The sequence below is a fragment of the Ornithodoros turicata genome, chromosome 9 (genome assembly GCF_037126465.1).
Source record: "Ornithodoros turicata isolate Travis chromosome 9, ASM3712646v1, whole genome shotgun sequence".
In the NCBI taxonomy this organism is placed as follows: domain Eukaryota; kingdom Metazoa; phylum Arthropoda; class Arachnida; order Ixodida; family Argasidae; genus Ornithodoros; species Ornithodoros turicata.
The window spans coordinates 33,258,434-33,286,126 of record NC_088209.1 but is presented as its reverse complement, the minus strand read 5'-3'; the positions used below and the strand labels follow the sequence as shown (position 1 = coordinate 33,286,126).

Sequence of the window (27,693 nt, the reverse complement as noted above, 5' to 3'; positions counted from 1 at the left end):
ACATGTAAGAATGGGTCACTTACGTTCCCAGCAATACACCCATGTGTGTCAACATTGTCTATGCCTTCGGGGATTACCGCTGGAAGGTCATGATCCCGCAAAAAACAACAACAACAACAAAAAAAAGAGAGATTAGGAAAGGACTCAATAGACAAGAGGAGAAACAAAAACACCCGAATGCACAATTATCGCCCGATTTCTCCCCGAATTACAGATTTAAAAATAGCGCCCGATTTTTACCCCCCGAATCTGAGAAAGGCATGTAACCCGAAAAAGTCACTCCCTATGTATAAATGTGTAAACAATACCGTGAACTGTGTGTGCACCTCGTGTGATCACAATGTTGAATAAATTTCACCACAACTGACCTGCTAACATAGCTAGCACCATATTATTTCTCACGAACGCGAAAGATGTTCCGAGCCCCAAGCGAGAACTACTTTTTAAGATGTGTATCTCCCTCCATAGAAGAGCACCGCCTAAACTGTTTTCATTCCATCACGCCACACAAACAGCGACTGTTAATTGAGGAGATCATCCATAAACGCCCACGCGTCAACCACCCCAGTGTATCACACAGCTTTCCCCGCAAGCAAACCGAAACATAGTAGCCGAACAGCGTGAGCGCCATGACGAATGTAGCGCAACCTTTCGTAGCTGGTCATCCGAAGCTGTAAACGAAGCTGCAGATAGCGACATATTTCTTCGTGCGGAAATGCGTCTGTTTATCAGCCGGACTTCCATGGGGAAAAAAAAAAAAAAAAAACGGGTGGCAGCCTGGCGGATAAGTGACTTCCGGCATAACCTGGCCGATATTAAGGGAGAACGTGATCGCATCGCAGTTTGTGTCTCTTGGGGTAAAGTGAGAGGGAAAAGTTCGTATAGAGAGGGACGAAAGGGGAATACAACGTACGTCGTTATACCCGGCAGGCGGTTTATGAGGTGGAACGTTAAAGACAGCGATGTTGCAGGTCACCGAGATAAAAGCGACACAAGGGCATCTGTGACGCAGGCAAGATTGGAAGGCAAAATTGAAGAAATTCACCGCCTTCGAATGCCGCGAATGACTTCGCATAAGCAGGGCGCAACGACATAACGTGAGTAAAGGGGAAGATTTGAGTTCAGTGGCACTCGTCGAAGGACAATAACAATAACAACAACAAAAAAGGTGGGCTACGCACGCGAAATATCTAGCCATGCATATAGTCATGTTCAACAACGGTGTTGTGTTGCTTGATATGTGATGGGAGCATAGGTGGGGAAGTTACTTTTATTTTGTAGTGCACTACCGTTACTCACTACTTTTTCAAAGAGTAACGCGTTACGTTATTCGTTACTATCGCAGTAGTAGGTAACGCGTTACTAACGCCATTACTTCTGAAAAGTAATGCTGTTACTTTTGCATTACTTCACCAGCTGTCCTCATAATATGTACCATTTGTTGTTGAGTCACATAAGTGCATTCCGCAAATCAATACCAGCAATGTTGAGCACAAACAAGGGTCACGCATGACCACAACTTACATGTACGATTTATTGCAACGCAGAATTAGTTGATGTTCAAATTTTTAATCTTCGCTTGTTTGGCTGAGAGAACGCCTAATCACAATGAGTGCTTCTTGTCAAGGTTGATAGAGACGGTGACCTTTTATCTCACACAGTACAAATCCAAACAGCCAATCCCTTGGTATTTTGTTACTTGTTCAGAGGGTAGAGGCTATTTTTCTGTCGCTTTTGCCCTATTCGTCCGAAAAATACCAGAGGGAGTGAAAAAATTGAGGTGATAAACAAAGGTGATATCTCAACCACCGTAGGTCAATGATCATTCGTTTGCGTGGGTGCTGACATGACACTCTTGTCATTGTTGAAGATGAATAGAAAAAATCTGGGATTTTCCCGGATTCTGCAGGCACGGTACTCGCTCAAGCTTTCAAGTTTAGACGATGAAGCAATGTTCCCGAACTCGCAGTAACGCATAACGCCGTTACGCGTTAGTTAGTAAAAATGTAATGACGTTACGTTACTCATTACTTTTCTCCCAAATGTAATGCGTTACCATATTTCACTACTCGAATGTAACGCGTTACAGGTAACGCACTACTTTGTAACACGTTACTCCCCACCTATGGATGGGAGGCACGCACCGTCAGCTTCACGACACACTCTTTACTCCGATAATCACGATAATCCCCTTGGTTGCCAGCACAACAATCGGGCCAGACTGTATGCACGTACATCGTTCATAGGTGATATCATGAATTGTGGATAATACAGTGGCATGGGTAATATATATGTGACCCGAAGAAATTGCATGTGCAACGTTTGAAATATTATCTCGTCTTCTGGGTGGCTCAACATTGGAAGAAAAAGAGGAATACGTTCTTACGTCGGACATGAATAGGCCACGGCCGTGAATAGGCTATACCTACAGTAAATGGGCGCCTCATATCTGTGTGTATCCCGCGAGCGTCACGAGACGGGATATAAATCTAGTTCGAGGAAGACCATTCATAAACACAGTATCGTTCAATTTGATCGCAAGTCAATAGAATTATACCGGCGCCCTAATTCGTACCATGCAACTCGCTCGCAATATCAGTCTTCATAGATTGTTTCTGTTTGTAGTTAACACTGTAGTGACGTGATTTTATCTAAGCGTTGAGTCCGATGTGGATGAGCGAAGTCCACGGAAGGAAGTTGGTCCTTTCAGCGTCAGTCACGTAAGTGTTGACGATAGATACTCAAATCCCGGTTATTATCTCGTGGGGGAACATGAGACAGAGAGAATCGCTGTGCAGATTGGCATTGAAACGCGATATCATTTATATGCACATCGTGGGCATCCTTCGACGATGGACAGTAGAGGCCTGTGGACGCTGAATAGCTGATATACTCGGCAACCACTAGCTTGTCTATGCCTCTGACGAAGACACAATCTGTAACACATCCCGTACGCTCTGTGGGAATTTTATCATCACTGGCTAGATGCAAATCGAAGACTTCCTTCAAAACGTCCGCGAACCAGTTGTTCTGAGGCTTCTTTGTTTGGCCAGAAAGTTTGGCTAGAAGGAACCTCTTGGTCTAGTCTTGTCACGATGAGGGTGGGGGAATTCTTGTAGTCCCCTTCTACGACACGTACGTCACCAATTTCGTCTGCAGCGGCCCCTAGCAGCACAATGTACTGAAAGTCGAGTGCAATAGGGGTGGACGGGTAGGTGGAAGGCCTTGAACAGAGTCGTGGAGCTAAAGAACATTGATAAGACACATACCGTCCACCCCTATTGCACTCGACTTTCAATACATTGTGCTGCTTGGGGCTAGGGCATGTTCTACCTTGTCGACTTCGAGAGTGACTGTCCTGATCGCTAAGATAGTATCGTCCTCGAGGTGTTAAACGCAGCAAAAATGTACAAGGGACAGAGAGACAAGAAGATCGCACTACACTACCGGGTATACCTCTAGTATGACATACCAGCGACCCCGCTTCAAAACCCATAGTTTCGTCATTTCACGAGTATAGATGGCGACACCGGCACTACGGTTGTCTTCTCGCTTGGCATGGGAAACGCTACAAGGTTTAGCGAAACCTAGTAACTGCCGGAAATATGGCAGTCATCGAAAAAGCCAGACAGCGGCCAACTGTTCTCTTCCCAGACAACTTGGGGCTTGTATTGTGTTTGTCCCTTTGTATGTTCCAGCCTCAGAACAATAACTTTCCATCATATTGCCGTTACTGCTTGTTGACTAGAATGCCAACTGCAAGTGTTTTGAACATATATCTCTTAACTTCTATTAGGGGGAATGCGGGGGAATGAGGCAGTCAACCTCAATTTCAAAAACCGTTTTAAAAGATTTCGCCACCGTAACTTCGTAGCATGTCAACAGAAAAAGGAGAAGTGATGCACGCGGCGGTAACGTATTGCTCTGTTGCAGCGCGCAAAGACGCGTGTTAGGCCCGTTTCTAAGGCATAAATTTTGCACGAGTTCTGCTTCAAGCGTTCATCTTGGCAGATATCTTTTCGGAAGAAAGAAGGAAGTCACTGAAAAGGTTAGCCAGCTGTAGGACTCGAACTCCCACCTTTCATTGTTCTTGTTGGAGGAAAATTTAATATAACGTGGTAATGCATACAAGTGTGAATAGGACAATTAGTAGGCAGTTGAGGCTTGTGTGTTGTGTTGTCCTTTCTTTTGTGTTCCATAGCCTCGGAACATCAATTTCCATCTTTCCGGATGTTTCCCTCATAAATCATGACGGATATTGAACAAGTAACAACCTTTGTACATCCGTTTTGCGTTCCTCAAATGAGACTGCTTACTACTTACTATTTGTGCGAAGCTCTAGGGGGAAAGTGCACGAACCGGATTCGGGGAAAACTGGCCGCAAGACGTTGAGAAATTCGCCCCTGGTGTTGTTAACCCTCCAAGTAGATATCAAAGATTTCGTTTAACTTCAGGTAAAAATATGACTCAAGCATGTTCGAATGGATTAATTTGCAGCTATAGTGCCGAACAGCTGGAAGCAGCCGTCAAATGTGTCGGACATGGCGGCGCCATACACGCTGCCGCTATAGGAAGTTCCGCATCCCATCACCAGCCCTTCGAAGGAGGCTGAAAACAGTGAAAACAGGTAAGACCGGTGTACCGCGGGTTGTGATGGAAGGCCTCCATCTACAAGCGTCGTTCAAGGTTGACAGAGACTTTTGTTCGAGAAAAATCAGTGAGTAAATGCAATTGAATAAAGCTTCCGGAGGACGAAGAGCAATCCTTCTCGGGTCAGCAGCACGTGCAGCTGCGGCAGCTATTATGGCAGCGAGCAGTGTGTCTGTAGCTGTGGAACAGCGATGCATGATCAAGTTCCTCGTGAAGGGGAACGTTAAACCAGCTGAGATTTTGCAGAGATTACAGGAACAATAACAAACGATGTCAAGGGGAAGAGCCGCCGAATGGTGGAGACAGCTTGGCGAAGGACGTGGTATGGCGATGAATGAATCACGTGAACACGTTCGTCCGACTGCAGTCACGCCAGTGACCATCGCAGGCGTTGTGCAAGCCATCCTGGAGAACCCGCGAGTAACAGTTCGGGACATTGCAGTCCAGCGTAATATTAGTGTCGGCAGTGTGGAGACAATCATTCACGAGCACTTACTGCTCCGCAAAAATCTGTGCAAGATGCGTTCCCCGAGATCTCACTTGTGACCAGAAGGGAGAGCGCATGGCAGCTGCTAAACCGGTTTCAGTCCGAGGTTTCAATCAAATTTTTGCAATCGATCAACAAATGTGATGAAACCTGGATACATCATTTCACCCCAGAGACAAAAAGGAGCAGCATGGGATGGCGACATAACGCTTCCCCGTAGCCAAAGAAACCCAAGGTGCAGCAGTCTGCTGGGAAGTCCATGGGAACTATCTTCTGGGAAATGCGGTTTGTCATCCGTGTGGACTTCTTGAAGCAAGGGGTTGCGATCAGAGCCCAGTACTACACGTTGATAAAATGTGCCGTGCGAAACGCAAAGAAATACCTGGGATGTTATCCGTAAGGGTCATTCTTCTTCGTGACAATGTACGACCTCACACGACGAATTTGACGGGAGCAACCCCGGCCGAAATGCACTTGAGAGGTTTTGCCCCATGCCCCTTACAGCACAGATTTAGACCCAAGCGATTACCATTTCTTTGGGCCCCTTAAAGAGCACCTTGGAGGAAAGAAGTTCCACACAGATGAAGTCCTCCAGAAAGATGTCCTGCAGTGGCAGTACGACTGCAGCCCACATCTTTCTGCGCCGAAGGCATCACAGAGTTGCCACAGCGATGGCACCAGTGTCTAGATGCGCACGGTTAATACTTTGAAAAACCGTTTCCCATTGCATTTAAATGAATAAAACTCTCGGTCTACCTTGAACGACCCTTGTCCTTACTCAGCCTCTGCCCTCATCTACTTCCTACATCGAGGTACACGTGGGCCTGACAAGTGAGTGAAGGACTAAAGCTAGTCACTGGTCTGAGTGGACAGATCACAGCCGTTACTCATTCTATTTGACGAACCTCTGTCGTTGTGATGTATTGTAAAACTGAACCACGGGCACTCACAGGTGACATTGGACACGAGAACGAAGTGCTCCTTGTTCGGCACGTTCCGAGTTACTAGAAAATGCCGGTTTTCACCAACACGGAACTAGGTGAGTAACACGGCTTATGAGATTGTAGAACAATTGGGGCTGTGTCCTGCACGAATCCTGCAGACTCTATGGGGATATGTGTGCGGGCTATAGCAGGAAGCGAAAGAGTGAATTTGTGTGTCGAAGGTTCGCCCGATAGCAAAGGGGGGCATTACCCCATCATCCGGGCGCTTTCCCACAAAGCACGCGGCAATTTTTCAGGGTTGCTTGTTGTTACTAATAAAATATTACGATTCCATTGTCCAGATAATTCGACTACCAGAAGGCAGAAGACACTAATTTGAATTTTTGTCTCTGTACATCTGCGTCTTGCTTCTATAAAAATTATTCTTCGAAAACGTGGGCGCAATCCCCCGACTTAGCCTATATGAATTGGCACACGTTTTTTTTTCTTCTTTTTTTTGTATCGAATATTTCACTGCCGTATCGCTTGTCGCGAAGACCGCTCTACCTCCGACAAGCCGAGCTTGTTAGCAGGTGGCTCTCAACTATAAATTTCACATTGCGAGGAAGTGAAGCAATCACGGAATTATCATGTCGCTGTTGTGTAAGAGCGGTGTTAACCGGATAAAAATAACCCCGTATTGAGATAAACCGATTAAGCCCAGTCCTGGAAAATCCCTTACGCGTGCCCCTCTATTACTTTCTAACACCTACACGTATACACAGCATGTATTATGCATATATTCTGCGATATCGTGTCGCTTAAAATACTCTCTTTCGTCCAATACCCCCAATTTGCAATCGAGCTGCGAAACGAGTCAGAAACGCGAAGAAAAAAAAAAAAAAAAAAAAAACAAAGATTCAGTCGGAGTTCGTTCAGCCGAACAGCGCATTTCAGCGCTCCCATACATCCAACGTGTTAATTAGATAGAAAATTACAGCTGGCACATTTGACGAGATAATCCCCGTAGACGTTATGCAGACCACTTTTCCAGAAGCGCTCAGTTGGCAGGCTTGTACTACGTGTGGCCTGCTTGATGTGAAGCTGTGTTCCGACGCGTGCCTGTAGCGCCAATATGCAAATGGCACGGGTACAATTTGGAACATGCGGCTGGGCACGAGGCTGAATAGCTACGTCATCAGTTGTGCTAACCAATTAGAGCGTGAACCGTGCGAAGATCACGCCTCATTTCGACCAAGGAAGCAGTGATGGATGCACGAATCGGTAGAGAGCAGATGAAGTGGCAAAAGTAAAACGGAAGCAACATACGATGAAGGCGCTCGCTCGTACACGGTGTTACAGTTAGATTTACCACCCTGATGGTCAAGTAATATCCAGGAAGTGTGAACGTTTGGGTATATCATGCGAATAACGACACCGAAACTGGTGCGATTGGAAATGAGGTGGAAAATCTCTGCCATTCGCGCGTGATTCTCCGGCCTTTCGGGATAATGTTTCTCCTAGGCAAGTTTTTCAGACCGTTTGGATGAGAGAAAGTTTGTGACTGACATATATTATAAGCTTGAAAACTTTCCTGCAGCACGTCGCTGAGCAATATTAGCATTACTTATAACGTCATGCAGAAAGCATAAGGGTCTATGCGGTTTTCCCATGGGCACTTGATATGTCGGCTGAAGTTAGTTTCGAAATACGATGGAAATTGATGTTCTGAGGCTGGAACACAGAAGAAAGGACAACACAACACACAAGGCTCAAGTGCCTAAGAGCAATGAAAGGATCGCGAAACCTTGCTCCTTGAAACCTTTTCAGTGACTTCCTTCTTTCATAGTTTCGAAAGATATGTTAAAACAGTGTCGTGTGCAACTGTTCACTACGCCCTAAATCTATCCAGAAACAACGACTTGGTGGTCATTTTGTTTTCGTTTTGAAGCCATGTTTCTCGGCTCATTTTTCCCTCCTCGGTTCCAGGAGCCGACATCTCCTGATGTTTTCGTTTGTTTATTTGCTTTACCTCACCAGCCCAAACAACAAGAGAAGCAGAAATAAGTTTCAGAGGGCCTATCTTGAATATTTTCTTTGTGACACCTCGCAGCGAGCAGCATATCTGAGCTTGCGAACGCAAAATCGAACATTTCAATATATTCAAAGTACAGGACCAGCTTTCGCGGCAAAGTGGTTAGGATGACCGCTTTCCATCCACGCCGAGACTGGCAGGTGACACCGGTGCGAAGCTAAGGTTTTCCCATGGGTTTTCCGAAGACTTTCCACACGAATGTCGGCACAGTTCCCCCTGAAGTCTGCCTAGGACGCATAGTAACCCCCTGTCCTCCTTCCTGCTGTTCTGGACACCGCCTGTTCTGTTCTGTACGTCTGGACACCGCTGATGGAGAGAGGACAGCAGGAAGGAGTGAGGGACAGGGGGGGTTAGTATGCGTCCTGGGCCGACTTCAGGGGGAACTGTGTCGACATTCGTCTTCGGAAAACCTCAGACAGCATAGCCGGTGGTAGGATTCGAACCCACCACCTCCCAGTTTTTAGCACGACCTTGGCTACCACCAACGAGAGGGACGCTCGGCCATGCCGCTGGTATCCTGTATTGCATAGTGCGAAAGCCTTTATGCAGGAATTTACGTAACGCTGAATATGCTATGCGAGTAGGTCAACGGTCCGCGCAGCTCTCCAGTTTCCCACTCTCCCCTATTGCCCGTGGAGCGACCTCAATGGTCCCTCTCTCCAAATAAGGGGAGAGGCATTTAAAGGTTTGAGGCGCACGTGGTTTCTTTTGTGAGCCCATGCCGGGTCTACGAATCCCCCCTTTATTGTTGACTTGTGATTGGACAAACACTTGGTCACGTGGTTTCTCCAATCTTTGCCCTCCCTCCTGCGTGGGGACTAACTGTCGTAGCGCGTTGGTGAACGGAATAAGGTTGCGATGTAGGTTCGACGTACTGGAAATTATTGGGAAAGACGTTCCAACAGCGGAAATCGACTCCAGTACTAAGGGAGAATGAGGGTGTCGAGAAAGCGCCATGGTAAAGCGTCATGCCATGCGCCTAATGGTTTGATCAATATAGGACATCGGTCTGACACCAGTTGACATCGCTCTCAAAACTCAATTGTAGCAGGCCTCGATCAGTTCGAGATATCGGCGGTTCCGGACCTGAGACTTTTGCTTCTGCTTACCTTCTATGATTCTTTACGGCGTGACAGAACTCTCAAAGTTAAAATTTGAGCAAGCTATTTTCATTCTTGCTTAAAATCGATTTTCAAAAATCGGGTGCTGGGATGAAAGGACGAGAGGCAGCCTCTCGTCCTTTCTTCGAACACTGACACTACTACCTATTACGCTGAAGTGCTGTGTCACCTCAGACGGCACGCATTATTTCTTGCAATTTATACGCGCTGCATACGGAAAACGTGTAATCTAGTGATATAAGAACTCAAAACAGGCATCTTCCATCAGTACTTAACGACCCCTGGCGTCATTATCTAAAGTTTCCGACGCAGTAGACATTTACGAGCACAGGGGCCTTATCGAAATCCTCCAGGCCCTCTTGTTCACCATCACAGATTTGTATAACAGGGTCACAAAAACGCTGGAGCTTCCTCCTTGCTCCAGTTATCCTATAAAGTCTGCGCCGCATGAACCTTAGAGAGCGGCAATACAGAGAGGACAAAGAAAACAAGTCATCGATGATGGGTAACCGAAAGTCGCGTCCCGCGTCCTTTACAGTGTCTCCTTAGTAAATACAACCTGTTTATACTGAGTGCAGACATTATAAAGTGTTTTATTCATGGATTGGTCCCAGCGCACAGTATAAATCAAAAGACTTTTGAGAGGAGAAGTATAACCTCTGCCACAGAGGGAGTGTTGCGCCAAACCTCTACTACCGCCCTCTGCTGAGTAATGCAGTTTCAACTGCAGCGTGTCTCACAATTAAATTGCTACAGCAAGGAAAATACAGACGTCGCTTAATCTTGCATGAGTAACAAAGGAGTACAGGTGTGTTTATGCAAATGTTGAGTGGAGTAGAGTTTGAATGTGAAAGAAAAATAAATAAATAAATAAAAAGAGAGACATTGAAATGTATACACACTTCCCCTTCTTTCTACTTGCGAATATTTTCTACGTACGAACACCTTATGTGCATTCTATGGCTGAGCGTCTGCTGCATGTGCCTCCAGCGATTCAGACATTGTAAACTCACTTGGTTGAAACTTTCGAACTACATGTTGAACTCCATCACTTTAACTCGTTCATCTGTTTGTATTATCTGTGTGTAATACCCTATAGTCAGACATAGATGGGTAGAAATCCAGCGAACCGGTAGAATGTAGGAAGGGAGTTGCTCAGGACAGAAGCCGCCGATATTTCGAACAGGGAATGTTCTTCTTCTTTGGCCCAGAAGAAGAACAGTCTCTGTTCGAAATATCGGCGGCTTCTGTCCTGAGGCAACTCCCTCCCTATAGTCAGACAGCATTTCAAATGTCATTTGCGAGAAATGGCCTTCGGCCTCTCAAATGACCTTTGTTCAATGACCAAAGGTCATTTTTTGCAAATGAAAATTCCCCGAAGTTCTTCGAGCATGCCGGTCTGACAGGGGTAGAGTTGTGGGGTAGCCAGTTCGACTTCGTCGCAGCAGACTTTCTCATTTTTTCTTCTCCTTCTTTATAACATCACTGTCACGGTCCCTTCAGTTCGTACGCTACATGTATGTCATGAACAGTGAGTCTTAGTGCAACGACCGCTATTGCCTTGCGCACGTAAGGGATAGAGCATACGACGCACTAAAAACGGACTAATGACCGCCAGGGTACGGCTGTATAAGATTTCGTTTGTGATTTGAAAAACCGTCGATTCTACAACTATGGAGTATTTTCGCACATACTATGGTGTAATTTAAAACCTGCTCGCATCATATCCTTTGAAAGCACGGAAGAAGAATAAAGCAGGCGGTTGGTTTGCTGTAGTTGCAACCTGTAAACTGAGAGATCTTTCTCATGCTACACGTGTAGTCTCTTTTATCGGTTACGTCCTGACTTAGCTGACATATAAAAAAAGGCGGCACGGTTTTGATATGCAAACTATGCAAACTGACAAAAGGGGATATGCTCTTTCGTGCAACGTCAATATGTGCATAATGACAGAAGATAAAAGGGGATGTATTTGCTACCTATCGAGGCACTACATCCCCCCAAGACAAGTGTAAACAATTGTTCAGCGTATATGAATATTGAATGACTCTGCATAGGAGCATGCATTCAGAGCTCAGAGTTTTCAAACTGACACCGTTACAAACTTTGACGACGTGCTTCGAGCTGTACTGATCAACGATGCGTCGGCTTGCCTCCCGTTGTTGTGTGTAAACCTATTTCCCTTTTCCTTCCCTTTTTCGGTTTCTTATTTGGAGTCAGTATCAATTGTTAATGGGTACAGGAAACTCGCTGCTTTGTTGTGTCGTTCTAGCAAGTCGTCTCTTCCACGTGTGTGCACATTTCCGGTGCCGAACACCATGTTGTACAACCCCGACAAGCACAATGTTTTTCCGACCAGAATGACACAGTTCGGCTGGAGTGAAGCGGTCACATTGCGTGATGAATTATTACATATTAATGGAACGTATTGGCGTTTGGAAGCACATAATCGTAATAAGACTTTGGCCGCAGCGACCCGACCCGACCCGGGCCCATGACGGTTCTTGAGCTCTGTTCACGCACACGGAAATGTCAAGGTTAACATAGGTTATACGAGAGAGCAAGACAGAAAGACTGCTCCGACCACCACCACGGCTTTCAGACATGAGTCCCGCCATGTGTAATGCACATCATTCCTATTGCACGTGTAACAGCTGTAGAACTTTCTTACCGTGTCCAGGGAACCACTGTTCTGGCACTGGGCATGTCCAGGCTACAGCTTCGCTTGTCGTCCTTCAACTGAACTTTGATCAACATTGGATTGCTCAGTCCACCGCTGCTCGAGCTCTTCGACGGAGACGAAATCAAAAACAGGGGGCGTCCTGATCGCTTGGGCAACATAGCTGTACACAACACTCTGCTCAACGCAGCAGAAAGGACTTTGAAGACACTTCTGGCACTTCGACGCTACTCAAAAGCAGTGTCCGCGTCTCCTACTTGGCAGCTGCCACTCACAGTCCTCATGCGCAGTCCATTGCCGACGAACAAAAAATAAAAAAACACCACAGTGTCCACTCGGTAGTCGACGTTTCGAATGTTCGCCGCAAAAACTTCGCTATTGTGCAAAGCGAAGTTCACGCACTGTTCACGCAAGCTAATTGTTTGGCCAACAACACACAGGGTCTACAACGACTGCTACCTCTGAAGCACACAATGTATTACTCTTTTAAGCTAGAGGAGATACGTCTGCTGCGAAAGCTCCGGTGGTCATTAGTATTGTGATTGAAAGACCATTTCCTCCGGCATGCCCTATACAATGCTACATAAACAACAGCTACGTTCATTTGAGGAGCCTAAGGTTGTTCGGCTCGTGCAAGGCGATTCATATTGTGGTGTGCGTTTACATTTTCTACGGGGGAAGCGAGTGTTCTAGTGGTCCCTGACAGGGTTATTTACCCCTGTTGTACTTTGTAGCCTCCTTTTACATGCCATCTATGGAAGATATAGATCTGCAATTCTACGTAGAGGGCTCACAGTGCGCTACCTTATATTGAGGGAGATCAGTCAAAAATGAAGCATTGGCACGATGCCTTAACTATAAGGCGTGCAATCTATACGGGGCCTTAACTATAGTGCGTGCAATCCATCTTCAAGCAGAACGCAATATCGTCATACCTTCCATATTTAGTCCTGGTCTGAATGATGAGCTGCCCTGTACCGCTTTTTGCTCGTAGGGTTGTGTCAGCGCTATGCCCAGTACCTCATGTATACCGTGTCTACTATATAACAATATCACAAAGTGCGTCGTATCTTTGGTATCGATTATAGTGATAATAGCGATCTTATCTGCACTAGTCCGATGCTGACGAGACAACGAACGTCAAACCATCTTTTTTTTTTTGTTATGATCCACATGGAAAAGCGACTTTCGCATTAAAATTCAGCCCTGGAAAAGTATGCCTTTCTCCTATACTTTGACATCGAGCTCAAACACAGCAAATGCAGCGTTTCGGAAACCGTTAGGGCTAGAAATGGATTCTGTCAAGCCGAAAGAAAAAAAGGAAGGAGCTATACAGATAACAAGCGACAGTAATTCAGCCTGGATGCTCTTTCTCTTTCCGGTTTTTGTTCGAGGTTTCTGAAATTACCCTCAATTTATCTCGGAGAATAAAAGACCTTTAAGAGAAAGCGCAACGGACAGAACGGATGAGAAAATCAGAATATGAATGCGCGTCTGAATTTGCACGTAAATTTGAATTTGAATTTGAATGAAAAGAGATGCACGTGCGATATTTCTCGCCCACTTTCTTTCTTTTCCCTTATATTATTTTAGTCAGAATCACATCAGTTACCTTATCTATACACCTCCCCTCCTTTGGATTTCTTGCCGCACTAACGAAGACAAGTCGTCGTGTCGCGAGAGCCTCCGTCAATTCCAGCTACAATATTTGCGCGTTAATATGCCCGCAGGGAATATCCGCCAAAGATATATGTCGTTCTTAATGGCGCCGAGCTGCTAACTTCTTCCGTGTCCGAAGTCCTAATTGCCGACAGTCCTGGTAATTGCAAATTCGACTAATGGGTAGGTTTTCCTCCAGACGGCGTTCGTCTAAATGAGATCGACTTCTCCTATTTAGCTTCTTGTTTGTTTTGTTTTCCTTTCTTCCTTTCGTTTTTGGTAAGACGTCTGTCTCTACTTGCGACTTTCTACGACGTCTCTGCAAACAGGCGTTCTGAAGAAGAACCGTGTAATGAACCTCGTGCTATTTGCGAACAATAGAATGACAACTAGAAATATGTTATGCGGCGGCTGCGATCCGACGCATTAAGTAACACGCAGGAGAACGTTGGCAGTTACGCGTGGCATTATAGACGGCGTTAGTGCAACGTACAATTTCCTTGTGCGCGCACCTGCAGTCTCCAGAAAACTATACCGTCTGCCACCTGCAGTAAGCTCTTTATATACGCTAAAGTGCTGTCTTACAATGCATCAGCCAGAAACGGTAAGGAATACTATCCTGCGTGCGCCAATCGTGCAGCTTCCAACTGAGCGACATTAGTAATCATTCCTGTTTAGGGCCCAAACTACAACAACGCACTTTAGGAACATATGTCTACATCGCCTCAAAGAGAACACACACTCTCTCTCTCTTTTTCAACGCTGAATAGTCCTACGGGCTACACAACGAAACCAATCTATAATTTCGTCCGTACTTACATCTAACCTAAACTAACATGGAACATCGAACCACGTTTCACAGGGGGCGTAACCGGAGTTCCAGAATGCGTTCGCCGCTTCCTGACACACAGCCAAGTCGGAACGTCAAGGGTCCGTCCGTCGGTTTGACGAGAAGCGCTGAAACAAGGCACTCACATCACTTCCTGCAGCCCGGAGTAGCGCATTTTTGGGTGATGAAGCACAAGACAGAGAGGTGAGTGGCGCCCTGCGCGTCCGAGGCGCCGACAGAGGAACTGGGCACGACTTGACAGAAGGGCTTTTTCGTTTGGGAACCTGGTCGTGCACATCGATCGGAAGGGGAGCGCGCGCTGCGCCTCCGTGCGGAGCTAGGGAAACGAGGGAGAGGGTTCCACCACGAAGTTGAAGTCCCGCATCTGTGCTCGCGCTCGGGGCTGGAAGACCGCGTGGGTTGTGTCCGCGCGGGAGGAGAAAGGAGGACGTGGGATGCGACTCTTTCGTTTTAGTTTGTGCGAGCGTGGAATTCTAAAGGAAGCAGCACGTGTCGAAGCACTCCAATATAACGGCGCGGTTATCGAAAATATGATGCGAACAATTGAAAGAAGAAAATGAGCCCAGGAAAAACGGGTACTAAGCTGTGGTGTTTCTTCTGTATTTTTTGATAATTTTCTGTATCCCAGCTGTTTTCTTTTGTTTGCTTGAAAGCATTAGGGAATAGCAAGCCCACACCGTGGCTAACCTTTCCCTTCCCTTTTTTCTTACTTTGCATTAAACATATTCCCCCCCCCCATATGTAGTGGTACACGCTAAAAAAGAAAAAAAAGAGAGTAAATAATGGGGAGTAATTACAACGTTCTAGTTCCCTAAGTTGCAATTAGACACCATACACACGTGACAGGACTTGTCAAGCCGTCTTAATACAGCTTTTTTCGCACCTCGTTGTACCAACCTTACTATATAGCGTACAATGTATGTTAGATAGAAATAAATAAAAAATGTTAGTCCCCTGTCACACAAATTTACACCCCCAGCACTACAAACAGTCCCTAAACTTCGCACACACTTCCGCGCAATTATAGTCCCCTACGGGTTGTGCGACGCATTTAGGCTGCAGACATTTGGAGAGAGGGAGAAACAGAAGAATGCGCTGATAACGAGGTTATCCACGCCGTTTTTCTGTTGACATAACAGTACGCAACACATTAAATGTAGCATTTTAAGATAGCTTAACCTCCCACACTGAGTTGCACGAAGATGGAACACCCCAAAGAACACCGCCTTCTCGAAAGCGTGGGACTTTGGGACTTCGCCTGTGACTTCATGGAACGTGGGAATTCGCCAATTGTGTTCCCTCATCTATGTAACCTAATTTCCGCATATCGATGCACTGCTTTCGTGCACGCAGACAGTATTGTAACCGCGGGCCTTGTAAGTACAGCTTTGCGTGATTACGTAAATCAGCGAGAGCTGGCACCTCCAGATGCCCTGACGTGACTCACACAAAACGCAGAAACGTCCGCCAGGCCCGACGGCCTAATATTGGGAGCTATTCAGTTCTCTGCAGCATTTATGACCTGCGGGCGATCCAAAGGCCACAGTGCTGGCACGAACGCGAGAGTTAGTACAAGAGGAACGATGAAAACGTGCTTCAGCTGAAGAGGCACTAGACATCTCATTTAATTAGATTTATTTTTCTTTTATTTTTCTTTTAATCAATCAATCAACCAGCACCATAAAGGAACGTGGCTCATGATATACGTATGTGTAATTTCTGAGCTAGAAGGTTCAGTAGTTAAGGCACGGCTAAACAACGCTCACTATTCATGAAGTGCTATCCGTGTCACTGGCACTTTCAATTAATCAACCTCACAAAGCTGCTAGCGAGACCAGAAATCCTCAGGTTTGATGTCTAGTACGATACAATTAACACTTCCACTTTTCCCTGAACCCGCTTAATTTGAGGCCATACGATGCGGCGGCAACAAACTTCATCTCTGCTTCGTGTCGTGAGTAACATACAAAATAATCTGGTTTACGTGCATTTTTTTTTTTTTGCATTGACATTTTCTGCACAAATAACCACCGTGTCATTTCTAATAACAATAATAAGGGCACGACAGCCTAAGGCAGCACATCCTCGCTCCGGTTGCCTCTAGCGGACTGTCAGAATAGAAACGCGGTGGTATAGTCTGGCTGACGTTTCCCTCTCGTATAATAATAAGCATACCCCATACAAACGCGATTGCTACTTGTGTTATGTCTTTTAATAGATTGTCCTTAAATCATTAGTTAATATGTAAATTAACACGGAACAAGCACAAACTTTGAATAACACGCCACCCACAGCTGTAGCTTAAACGAATAAATTGCGGCTTCTAAGCCCGCCGCAGAACACTGGCTGAAAAATACGAGTATATGTCAAGCACTGCATGTAGCGCTAACAGCACTACATATTACATGTAGCGCTTAATTTATATGTCGTTACAGTAGGGGGCTATCCACAAAAAAAAAGAGAGAGACGAAAAGAAAATAAAGCAACAACCACAAAGAAAAAAACAACAGAAAGATTCAAAAATTTACGTATGCATAACAGACATGGCAGTTTCAACAGGAAAGCAACAGACGGATTTTCTTTCTCTCTCTTTTTTTTTAACATGAGTTAACACCCGATACTGTTCTATTTGCGAAAGGTTGTCGGAAGGAATGAGCGCTTGAAGACGTCTGTCCGAAACAATCAGACAAACGAGCACGATTAAACCAAAACGAAATGTATGTAATTTGAAAAGATAATTCATCTTTTCAAATTTTAAAAATAAATTTTATTGCTAGTGGCCGCCTACGAATTGGTAATTTGTCCCATCCCAAAAGTGTCTTCAGTTCGGTTAGACTCATCACCAAGCATTCCCGTCTCGAGACCACTTGTCTCGTCGATCCCTTTCGCGGGAGCCCGTGTTTGGTCTCGCCCTCCTTTCTTGGTTCCTTTGATAGATCAGGCTCCCAATGTGTAGGGACAAGGCGCGCAATCAGCGTGGCGGAGTCACTTTTACTAAACACTCATTTCCATGGTTTCCTTCCAACTCTCCAGTGATTCGCACCAGTGCAGTCCTGACTATCCCAACAATTTTCCTTTTCTCCTCTAATCTAATCTATGTCCCTGCAAACTTTTCTTATCAGTAGTATCTGTAGCAGCAGCAGCGTACGCAACCTTTAATCGCAGTTAGAGAATAGAGAGTAGGAAGTGTTACTAGACCGCTACCGGTAGGATACCGCGTTTATCGCCTATCAGCAGATAAGATTCTGAGTCACGCTCTGTGTCATTGGTTCCGGTTGGCATGGTAATTTGACGGTGACGTTACCAAGGGTATACTAAAACTATCTGGTATTAGCAGACCGTTGATAACATCACCGGGAAGATACCGTGCCAACCGGAACCAATGGCAGCGTTCCTGACTCAGAATCTTATCACTTGATTGGGTGCGGTAGACACGGTACGTCCAGGAGCCATGTTATCACGTCTACTAACATAACTTTACTATTAGTGAGTTTTAGTGTATCGGACGCTATCCCTTTTGTACGGAAGCGATAGTGTACATGCACTAAAATTCTCTATTGTCTGCACAGGTTCAACGAGACAGACATGAAAGAATGCACGTTTTTTCGACTTAGAAGGCACATACAAGGCACAGTGCAAGATTTTCGAGCCCAAGTTCAGGAGGACAGAGAATGTCATTCCAAGACCTGTTTCTTGTCACCTTCAAGGAGTACACTGTTTATGGTTAAGTACAAACAGTAAACATATTCGTCAATCATTAAGGGTAGTTGGAAAACAGTAAAATGTAGTCTCATTTTCTCCCTTTATTAATTTCGTAGATATTGTAGCATACTTCACAGGGTATAATGTTACTGGTTTTATCTTTTCCTTTTTGGTAGTGGGCTAACTGATGTGTGGTATCCCGTACGGCTTGCCTTTTCCAACTTTAGAGGTTGCTAAAGCGCAGGGCGCTAATAAAAGAGCTAAGGGTCTATGCGCTATAGCTCGATATAAAAGTGCTCATACAACACTCGCTCTGCAGCCATTTCCTTTCAGAGGTCTCAACAATAAAGTCCACGGCGCAGAAATACATCATGCGCTGTTTCTCCGGAAGAGCTCCATTCGTCATCGCTCACACACAAAATGACTGAAGACTCTGACCTTCAAACCGAGAAAGTTCGTGAGGTCGCGCACAAAGACGAGTTGCTCGCGGAAAGAAAGTACGAAGAGGACAAAATGAACAGTGTATCGCCTCTTTCGCCTGATGACACAGTAACCGTTCGGTCTCGCGTAGGACGTGACATCGCGATAAAAGGAACCCAGAAGAAAATACGCTAGATGCACATAGCCTCCGCGAGACCACTCGTCCGTTTCTTCCGTGTGTTCTGGTCATGTGGAATTTATTGATCATGTGGGAGGATGGTCGTCGCACAGCGCTGAAAAGGGGCGAGCCGGTCACAAGACCCGTAGAATGTTGCGCGTCGTATCAATTAAGTTAAAATCTGGGCAGGTTGGTAATTCATTTTAAAATCGATCAAATCCCAGTGCTGACTATAAGGTCGCAATCATGCAGGGCCGGCGAGAGGGTGGGGCAGCCGGGGACGGCGCCCCTTGGCCCGCGAGACCCAACGGGCCTTTCGTAATCATACAAAGAAATACTTGGGCTGTGTTATCGAGACGTGAGGAGGGGGCCCGGGCATGACCCATCCTCCCGGTGTGTGTGTGTGGGGGGGGGGGGTAACGTTGGGTAGACGAGCGGTCTGCCTGTCTCTGCTGGCGGCATGGTGCTCGGGGGAGAGGGAGGGAGGGAGGGGAAGGGGAGAACAGTTACATTAGTTGCTGCTAGACATCATGTGTTCCTATAGTCGCCCTTGTGAGTCGACGACCTTGAAAAAGGTCCAGAAGAGCCTCTTGGATGAGCTTCCGACGATGAAGGTTGCCCACGAGGATAGACAATCTCCTCGAGTTCAGGCTTGCCAGTGGGCAGCACAGCTTGCTGCAGCCTGCGTCTTGCATCCGATGTGGCTGGGCACCCACCCGTTTCCCCACAGTGTGGGCATCCAGGGTTCGGGGTACGGCCGAGCTTGAAGACGTGGGCGCGTGTGTAGGCACTGCGAGCACGGATGCGGAGAAGGAGGGAAGCCTCGGCCCTGGATTAGGCCACCAGTAGCACAGGATGGTGGTGGTGCAGATCCGTCTCTCGTGCGCTTGTCAGGGTGCAGCATCCACACATACCCCTAATTGATTTCCAGCAACAGAAATTGCTGCCATTGCTGCAGCATTGTCAGCCCCTGGGCCCGTATATTTCTCTCGCCGGCCCTGCAGTCATACTTACATAGTAGCTTACCCAGCACTGGGGTTTTATGAATTTTAATGTGAACTACTGTCACAGCAACTGGAAGGACAATTTCGGTGCAGGGTGGAGGAGGGGGGGGGGGGTGACGTAGGGGTTCGAGCCGTCTGCCTGCGGTAATTCATTCAGGGACACAGGCACACGAGCGTTCAACATTTCAGCATGATTGATTGATTTTTAAAAGAAAAAAATGGAGATGTTAGTCTCGAGCCACTCGGGACTGATTACTCCAGAGTACGCGTTATTAAGAAAAGAGAGGGAAACTACACAAAACTCGACGCTTTGAAACGGAATGGAAACAGAATAAATGAGAACATCACCACCTAGCCTGGCACCAAAAGCGAAATCTCAATACACAAAAACAAAGAGCGTCACAATGTGTCAGAGAGGTCCGTCGAGACCAGAAATTGCACAAGGGCGCGCATGGCAGGTATGAGCTGATTTGCTGGCCACCACCCAAGAACCTTTTCGGTGGAGTATGGCCGATTATCCAGGCGGAACAGGGACGACACAAGGGTACAACGGTGTGCACTGTACCTCGGGCAGCCTTGGTGTATATGATCCACGTCCTCAACTATGTACATCCCGTTTGTTTCTTTGATTCACAGTAAAAGCGGTTGAAAGTGTGCGACATCGTCTGTCTCGTCTTTTGTGTATTGCGTCGCAACTGTCAGCAGTATGTACCAACGTGCCCGGTCCTTGTTACAATGTTTTACACTATGGACCGGATATCGACTTTCTGATACTTTACATCTTTCCTCAAAATCTCCGACCGCCTTCCTTCGTCCCCCCTTGCAACCAGGGTTACTAACAATCTTCTGTTGCATAGCCTTCCCTCCTTACTTCATCAGTTACAATTCGAGACACTTAGTCGACTGCACAGGTCGATGCATTCATTGCTTTTCCATATCGTGTTTGTCGTTACTTTCTTTACGGAATAGCAAGCCGACGTCCCGTTTGGCTGACCTTTCCCCAGTTTTTTTCTCTTTCGTCTAATAAATATATCCCCCCCCCCCCCCCATATCGTGTTAGATCATATTTGCTGCTATGAGAACGTGCGCGAACGGACGCAGAGTTTACGGATGATGTAACGCAAAGGAAACCCGAGAAGAGGCATGCGGTTGCACACATGAGGGAAAAACGAAGCAGTCAGACAGTAATGGGAAATGTATCATTAGTGACTTCTGTCGCTGTGTAAATCCGCTGCGGAGCTCACAATAATGAATGTTTCATTCCAGCTCCCCACATAACTAAAAAAGTTGAGATTGCTATGCCGTCGAGAGAATGGTACTGCTCAACATTGTTAATAAAGTGACGCGACAAGAATTTTGCACAAATCGAGTTTGTTTGCCGAGAGCAAAGAGCGGCACCGCTTGTGCAATAGCGCGCGACACGTGGAAACGATCGTGCATTTTTAAGGTTGTGACGTCGTCGACTGAAAGCATTGCCGGCTCACAGCAGACACATTCGCTCGCATGTGGGCGACCACGTTACTAGTGCATAAGATAGTTCTAAAACACACATAATGAGACATGCATGTAGCATACTAGATTATGCATAGAAGGGGTTTCACATAACGTGATAAAAAATCGTATTAAAAACCGACTTGACTGAACATTTGGGTTCAGCCTTTTTTTTTTTTTGTTGTTGTTGTTGTTCGCGGGGGAGGTTTTGCCAGTACTTCCGAGCACTTTTATCAAATTTAATTCGAGAGAAATGTGATTCTTCCCAGTTCATCTCAGATATTTGCCCTGTCAACCTCAAGCGTTTTTTTTTTTTTTTTTTCAGAAGGTAAGGTTGAACCTGAAGGTTGAAACAGAAGGTACACATCGGATTTATCACACTGCATTGCAAAATCATATTTTAAAAGAATGCGAAAACAGTCGTCGTTTCAATTTAATTTCATCTTTACGATGTGGAGATGGGAAAAAAAAAGTTGCGGGTCAGATTGACAAGTCCCCATCCCCAAAGTTTACACTTCGAACCAGCACAGACAGTAATAATAAGAACTAATGCCCAGTTATCATACACACTACACACTTAAAACACATAACCACAATTACAGATGTGACTGCATCCCGTGACAATGTGATGGTTCAACCTTAATGTCAATTTCAAAGAATCTAAGATAAAAGCTGTACGAGAGTGATTGTTGACCGTAATTTGCGCGTAAACGCGGAAGCTTCCATTTTTGCGGAACGTTACATGGGAAATCTTTTGCCTGTACCGTAAAAAAGAAAATTTTGGCATTTTTGTACAGACATATTAAGCGATTGTTATATATATTTTAACACACTTACAAGATTACACTTTTTAAAATAAGCATGCTTTCACAGAGACACAATAACTAGCATTGACCACGTTACGAATTTTCTTATTTTGCATGAGATCAAGAGACTAAAATAATACACAGTCCAGCTTGTTGAAACGTCGTCAAGAAAATAGAAGTCTTTTCATGATCATTCCATCATTCAGCCGCTGCTTTCATTGTGTTCGCTCCTCTCTAGTTTCCAATAGAATAGCAAGACGACCTCGTGTTTGGATGACCTTTTTGTTGTCTTTTGGGGCTCATTATTTCATTCCCCACATCACCATCAGCAATTGGGGTAGAGTATCGCCCCTGACGATGAAACTTCCCATTCACCATCTTAGAAATAAAGTTGTTATTGTTGTTTTGTCCTAATAATTCGATTTTTTTTGTGTTTGAACATAAATTCCTCTCACGCATCGTTGCGTTTTATTGGCTATCCTTTCAGCAGCACACGATTACCTGCATTTCAATTTGTATATGCATAAAACAACACGGTGTTCAATGCACCGAGTCAAATATGTTCACCTCTTTCTTTCTTTCTTTTGCGTTCTCAAACTCCGTTCTTTATGTCTCAACAAGGGGTCTGCAGTCCTGTGACAGAATAGTACATGGATCCCTCTTCTAATGCCTGCGCTGAATCATGTCATGGCTGACCCTGTACGTTTCCGAAAGCGAAACCTGCGGCCAATATATGCAAATCAGAAAGAGTGACAGCGAACGAAATTCCAAGTGCGGCTTCAAGAAAGCGCAATTGTACGTGTCTGCGAGCAGATGCACCGTGAATACAAAATTTGAAGTATAGCAGTCTTAAATAAACATCGCAGCTGCAGCGAGAACAGGGCTACAGACTCGGAAGATGGATATACACACTCCAAGGGTATATGTGGAGTATATTGTAAAGGTGATCCATGGGGGAACTTCATAGTTTCAGGAAGCTCCGTTCAGACTTCCGTGAACGTTCGTCTCGCTGATATGCTTTCCTTTCGGTACTGGTGACGTATTCGCTTGTACTGCAAATATGATATTGGCGTAATGTTTTCTTGCACGTTTCCTTTTTGTTGCGCGCAAACAGAGGAGAAGAACGATCGAAAGGATCGTCTGTGTCTTAGAAAAATGGGAGGAGTCTAAAGCCAAACGAGACGGTTTAAAATCCCTTTTTTTTTTTTATATCACTTCACATCGCATCACTGTTTTGAAATATGGCAGTCGTCGAGCAAACCAGACAGCGGCGGAATATCGAACCGCGCACCTCTCAGAACAGTTACTTTCGATCCAGGAAGCGGTTTTCTTCGACCTGCTAATGTGAAATAGACAGGGGGTGGGGATATATTTATTAGAACAGAGAGCGGGAAAAAAAAACGAGAAAAGGACAGCCAAACGGTATGTCGGCTTGCTATTCTGCAAAAAAAAGAAAAAGAACAGGAAATAAAGTAAAAATACAATAAAATAGACAGATGATAATTTCGTGGCTTTACTTCGCAAGACAGCTATGATTATCAGCGACGATACAGCGGTCGGCCGGTCCTTTCGGATTACTGTCAATGCGACGGTATCCTTAATTCCATTAGGCGAAATTTTAAGGGCACCTTTCAGTGCAGTAGACTGGCCGTAGTGCGGAAACGAGCCGCAACCATGTCGTTTTTTATTTTTTCGTTTTTTTTTTCTGCGTTAACATTCTTCAGAGGATTGGATTGGATTGGATATAAAAGGAAAATATGGAGAAGTTCGTCCCGACCCAGTCAGGACTGGCTACTCCAAAACGAGTTTGTGGGTGGAACAACTGAACCAGAAAAAAGAGAAAAACAAAGAAACAACATTTTTCAGAGGCATTTAGTTGTTTCAATACGTGGTCTTAATCGTCAGTACAATGAAAAGTCAAACGCAAGCCACGTGGACTGCTGAATTCGGCCACGGCCGCGCGCCGGCCGAGCAGCGTTGTATAATTCGTGCCAGTAGGACGAACCACGTACGCGTTCGACAACCCTGTGCACCCATCATGGCTTTCGGAAGAATCCCGTTTTCCATCAATATACCTCTCTTTTTACGAATACCTCCTTTTTTCTTCTTCTTCTTCCTTTGCATATTCATAGTGCAAGAAAACCTTGAGCCTGAGCTTCCCCGGCTAGCCTCCAATCCTCTCAGTCCTCTCTTTTTTATATGTTGTATATTTTTATGTTCCTTTCCCCGCATCACCCCCAGCAACGGGGTAGGGTACCGCCCCTGGCGGTGAAATTCCCCATTCATCACCTCACGGTAAAGTTGTTGTTGTTTTATGTTCCCTATGCTTTCTACGTATGCATATTTCTCCTGACTACATATTCGCAAAGACCGCGTATACAGGCTGTTTGCTCTAACGTGTCCAGAAATTATATTTAAAGCGAGCGATAAAAGAAAAGCAAGTGGTACCTCTCTGCTACTTGAGTAAGAAACAGGTACTGCTTCACTAGTAGCATCTGTTTCTTAGTCAAGTAGCTGCAAAGTAGCGCACGTTTCTCTCTTATCGCTCGCTTTAAATACAATTTCTGGACACGTTAGAGCAAACACCCTGTATAGAATGGCAAGCCACCGTAGTGCAGGCTAACCTCGATCTCCCTTTTTTTTTTTCTCTCATTCTTCTTTTTATTTTTTTTTCATAATAATCATATATCCCTCCAGCGTATACGTATCGCGATCCGTATCTTCCCAACTCGAAGCGAATTGCTTCCGAAGAGCTATCTTTTTCATTCGCGGCAGCGCCGGAAGCAGTGAAACGGAAACACGTTTATTTGTATAACACCGAGGCGTGTTAATTTGAATGGAATACACCTTCTGAATTCAACTCTTGTGAGTATAGGAAGGTATAGCAGTCGCGCGGGAAGCTGTATCCTTTAATGAAACTGAGGACGACTCTTTCTTCAGTAACGTTATGATTTTAGCGCAAGCGTGAAAGGCGGGGTGATATTTCGAAAAGGCGCGCTATACGCTTGCTCGAAGTCACGCACCACACACGCACCTCACTATAGGGGCGGCACTATGCCACCTCTTGGTGGGGATCCTTTTTGTTTTGGTTTCGTTTCTGTTATTTACAGGACAAACTGTGATACTGGAATGAAAATCCAGCTTACTTAGAGCACATGTGTCGTTTACATCACGCATTATCCAGGAAAGATCATCGCTGGACAGCCTCTTACACGTGCAGTGCCTTGATACGCACTGCAATGTGCGAATACTGCCCAGGAATATCTCCACGACACGGTTGGTTCAGTGAACACCAGGGGGGGGGGGGGGGGGGGGGGGGGGGGGCTACTCCCAAACTTCTTGGCGCCAGTGCTTTCATACGTGATTGAAGGGGAGAATGAACTCGTATGAACCTTATGAAACTATCGTATTGCATTGATAGTCGCTATTGCGTTGCTCAATACGGACTTCCTGAACGACTGGCGACATTATAGGCACCAGTCCTATATACATCTAAGCCCCAGCCGAACTGAACATCGCAAAATGCAATGATATAACTTTATTTTCTCGTTCTTTTTTGTTTTTTGTTTGTTTCGCTCACACCATCCATTCATGATGTATACGCGCGCTGGGGCAAGCAGGACGCAATAACGTGGTACGTTTTATGCTGTTGCGCAATTAAATACGGAGTTTCCTTTTGTTTTAGTTCAGTGTTAGCACCGCGAAGCAACTGCGGCTATGAGCGGCGTACAGATGTGGACAGATGGAGGGAGGACAGCAGGAAGGAGTAGTGGATAGGGGGGTTAGTATGCGTCCTGGACAGACTTCAACGGGAACTGCGCCGACATTCGTCTGGAAAGTCTTCGGAAAACCCAGGGAAAACCTCAGACAGCGCAGCGTGCGGTAGGATTCGAACCCACCACCTCCCAGTCTTCTGCACGACCTTGGCTACCACCAATAAGCGGGAGGCCATGCCGCTGGCAATACAAAGTTTCGTGGCAAAAGGTTCAGTCAACAGCGCGCGGCAAGCTTAAGCGTGATTATAAGTTAATGGTGTGTTAGATGGCAATTTAATATGACGTGGTATTAACATGCACACAAGGGTGACAACGCCAAAGCCCGACATCGTGCTGCCCCCTATGGTATATCCGCCCCGCAGGCTGTGGCAAGAACACTGCCGTCGGTGGCCTGACCACCTGCGATCGAAAGTCACGGGGCAGGGGATGTTGGTGCGCCGCCGAACAAATTGCCCCAAATTTCTTGCGCTGTGGCAACATTTCGTTGAGTCTGGGGAGATATACGTAGGCACGAACACAGACGAATATGTCCGTCCTTGCGTGTATCTGCAGAGACCCAGCATGGAAATGTTACCAGCAACTAACTTATGATCGAGTGGAAGTTTGCTGCTATAAATTACACATTATCACTTTCATTTTCCAACGGGACTTCGTATTTAATTGCGCAACATAAACTGTAGCATGTTATTACATCTTTTCCTGCTTGCCGCAACGTACATCATCAGAAATCACCGTATTGCCGAATCTGCTACATCCCTCGTAACATTTAATGCACACGCTATGCCGAAGAGCTTTTTCTTCATAACACACCCTCTATATAATCTTGCTCTGTTGTGGCGCGGCGCGAAATGAGAGGTTTTTATCGTGGATTTTATAATTGGGTTGTGCAATCATGGTACGGAGGGAAAGAAAAGCACTCGGAAAATAAAATGAAGTGCCGTACCCGGCGCTTTTGTTGTAAGGTTCCGCGATTTCTCTAAAGCGACGTGCTACTCCCGTTTTTGTGGTAAGAAATATATGGAAACGATGCACGAAGTACTTTTTAAATGGAAACGTGGAGATATAAAAAATAAAAAGTCCTCCTTTGAGGCTAAGATGATGTTAATTTCTCGGCGTAAATGTGGGGACGGAAAGGAACGATACCAAACGAACTGTAATTACGAACAAAGGGAAGGCACGCATAAAGAAAGGACGGAAAAAGGAGGGGGTTGCACACGGAGTATATTGCGATTTATGCGTCCGTTGGCTTTGAATGTACAGTAATGAGGCGAAATGAACCGTGTGGGGTGCGTCCATATAGTCTTACCGACAATATGCAGGCTGTTTTTGTTTTTAATAAAAACGCAGTGACAATTGAGAACAGCATATATGCCGGAAAGTAGTTCTGAGGCTGAACATACAAAACAGGCAAACACAAAACAAGCCTGAAGTTGCCTGGGAATATGAACAGTTGCCATCGAAAAAGCCGGGCAGCCATATTTCAACTGAGTGTATACATGCCGTCATTGTGGGTTGTACAGCAAGGCGGACATTTTCTGGAACAGAGCGTATAACTACTGCATGACTAATAACCTAAAATTCATTAGGTAACTTTCTTTAACTTACGACTTTTAATTTAAGACTCCCGAAATATGTATCGCCTAATTTTGCTATGCAAATAAGCCGAAACAAATACAAAATAAAAAAGCGCGCGCGCGCATCGAGAGCGCATGGCCATTGCTACTAACGCGACTAACGCCCTTGGAGAATGTGCGTCCTGGGTCGACTTCTAAGCGAAATGTGCAGAAATATGTCGGAAACTATCTCAGGAAAACCAGGAAAAATCCCAGACAGCACGGCCGGCACCGGGTG

The 27,693-nt window shown here is 45.6% G+C and overlaps 1 protein-coding gene and 1 long non-coding RNA gene across 6 annotated transcripts in view; one reads left to right on the top strand and one right to left on the bottom strand.

The window, feature by feature from the left end:
* The window catches only part of LOC135368686 (GTPase-activating Rap/Ran-GAP domain-like protein 3), a 487,058-nt gene that overhangs the window by 346,920 nt on the left and 112,445 nt on the right, over nucleotides 1-27,693 (bottom strand). Inside the window, exon 1 of one of the 3 annotated variants that reach the window (XM_064602135.1) lies at nucleotides 11,948-14,720. The exons of the other annotated variants lie outside the window; for them this stretch is intronic. Coding sequence (XP_064458205.1) covers nucleotides 11,948-12,117 — 170 coding nt within the window. The 5' untranslated portion in view covers nucleotides 12,118-14,720. Of the gene's footprint in view, nucleotides 1-11,947; nucleotides 14,721-27,693 lie in introns of those variants that run through there. 3 annotated transcript variants of the gene reach the window in all.
* On the top strand, nucleotides 1,008-18,758 carry LOC135368688 (uncharacterized). Of its 3 annotated transcripts, XR_010414850.1 has the most exons (6): nucleotides 3,898-4,048; nucleotides 4,498-4,627; nucleotides 6,090-6,176; nucleotides 14,478-14,648; nucleotides 18,035-18,188; nucleotides 18,487-18,758. It is a non-coding gene; the product is annotated as an uncharacterized LOC135368688 (long non-coding RNA). The 3 variants fall into 3 exon arrangements; XR_010414851.1 differs by lacking the exons at nucleotides 3,898-4,048; nucleotides 18,487-18,758 and adding an exon at nucleotides 1,008-1,097 and having other exon boundaries at nucleotides 18,035-18,264; XR_010414849.1 differs by lacking the exon at nucleotides 18,487-18,758 and having other exon boundaries at nucleotides 18,035-18,264.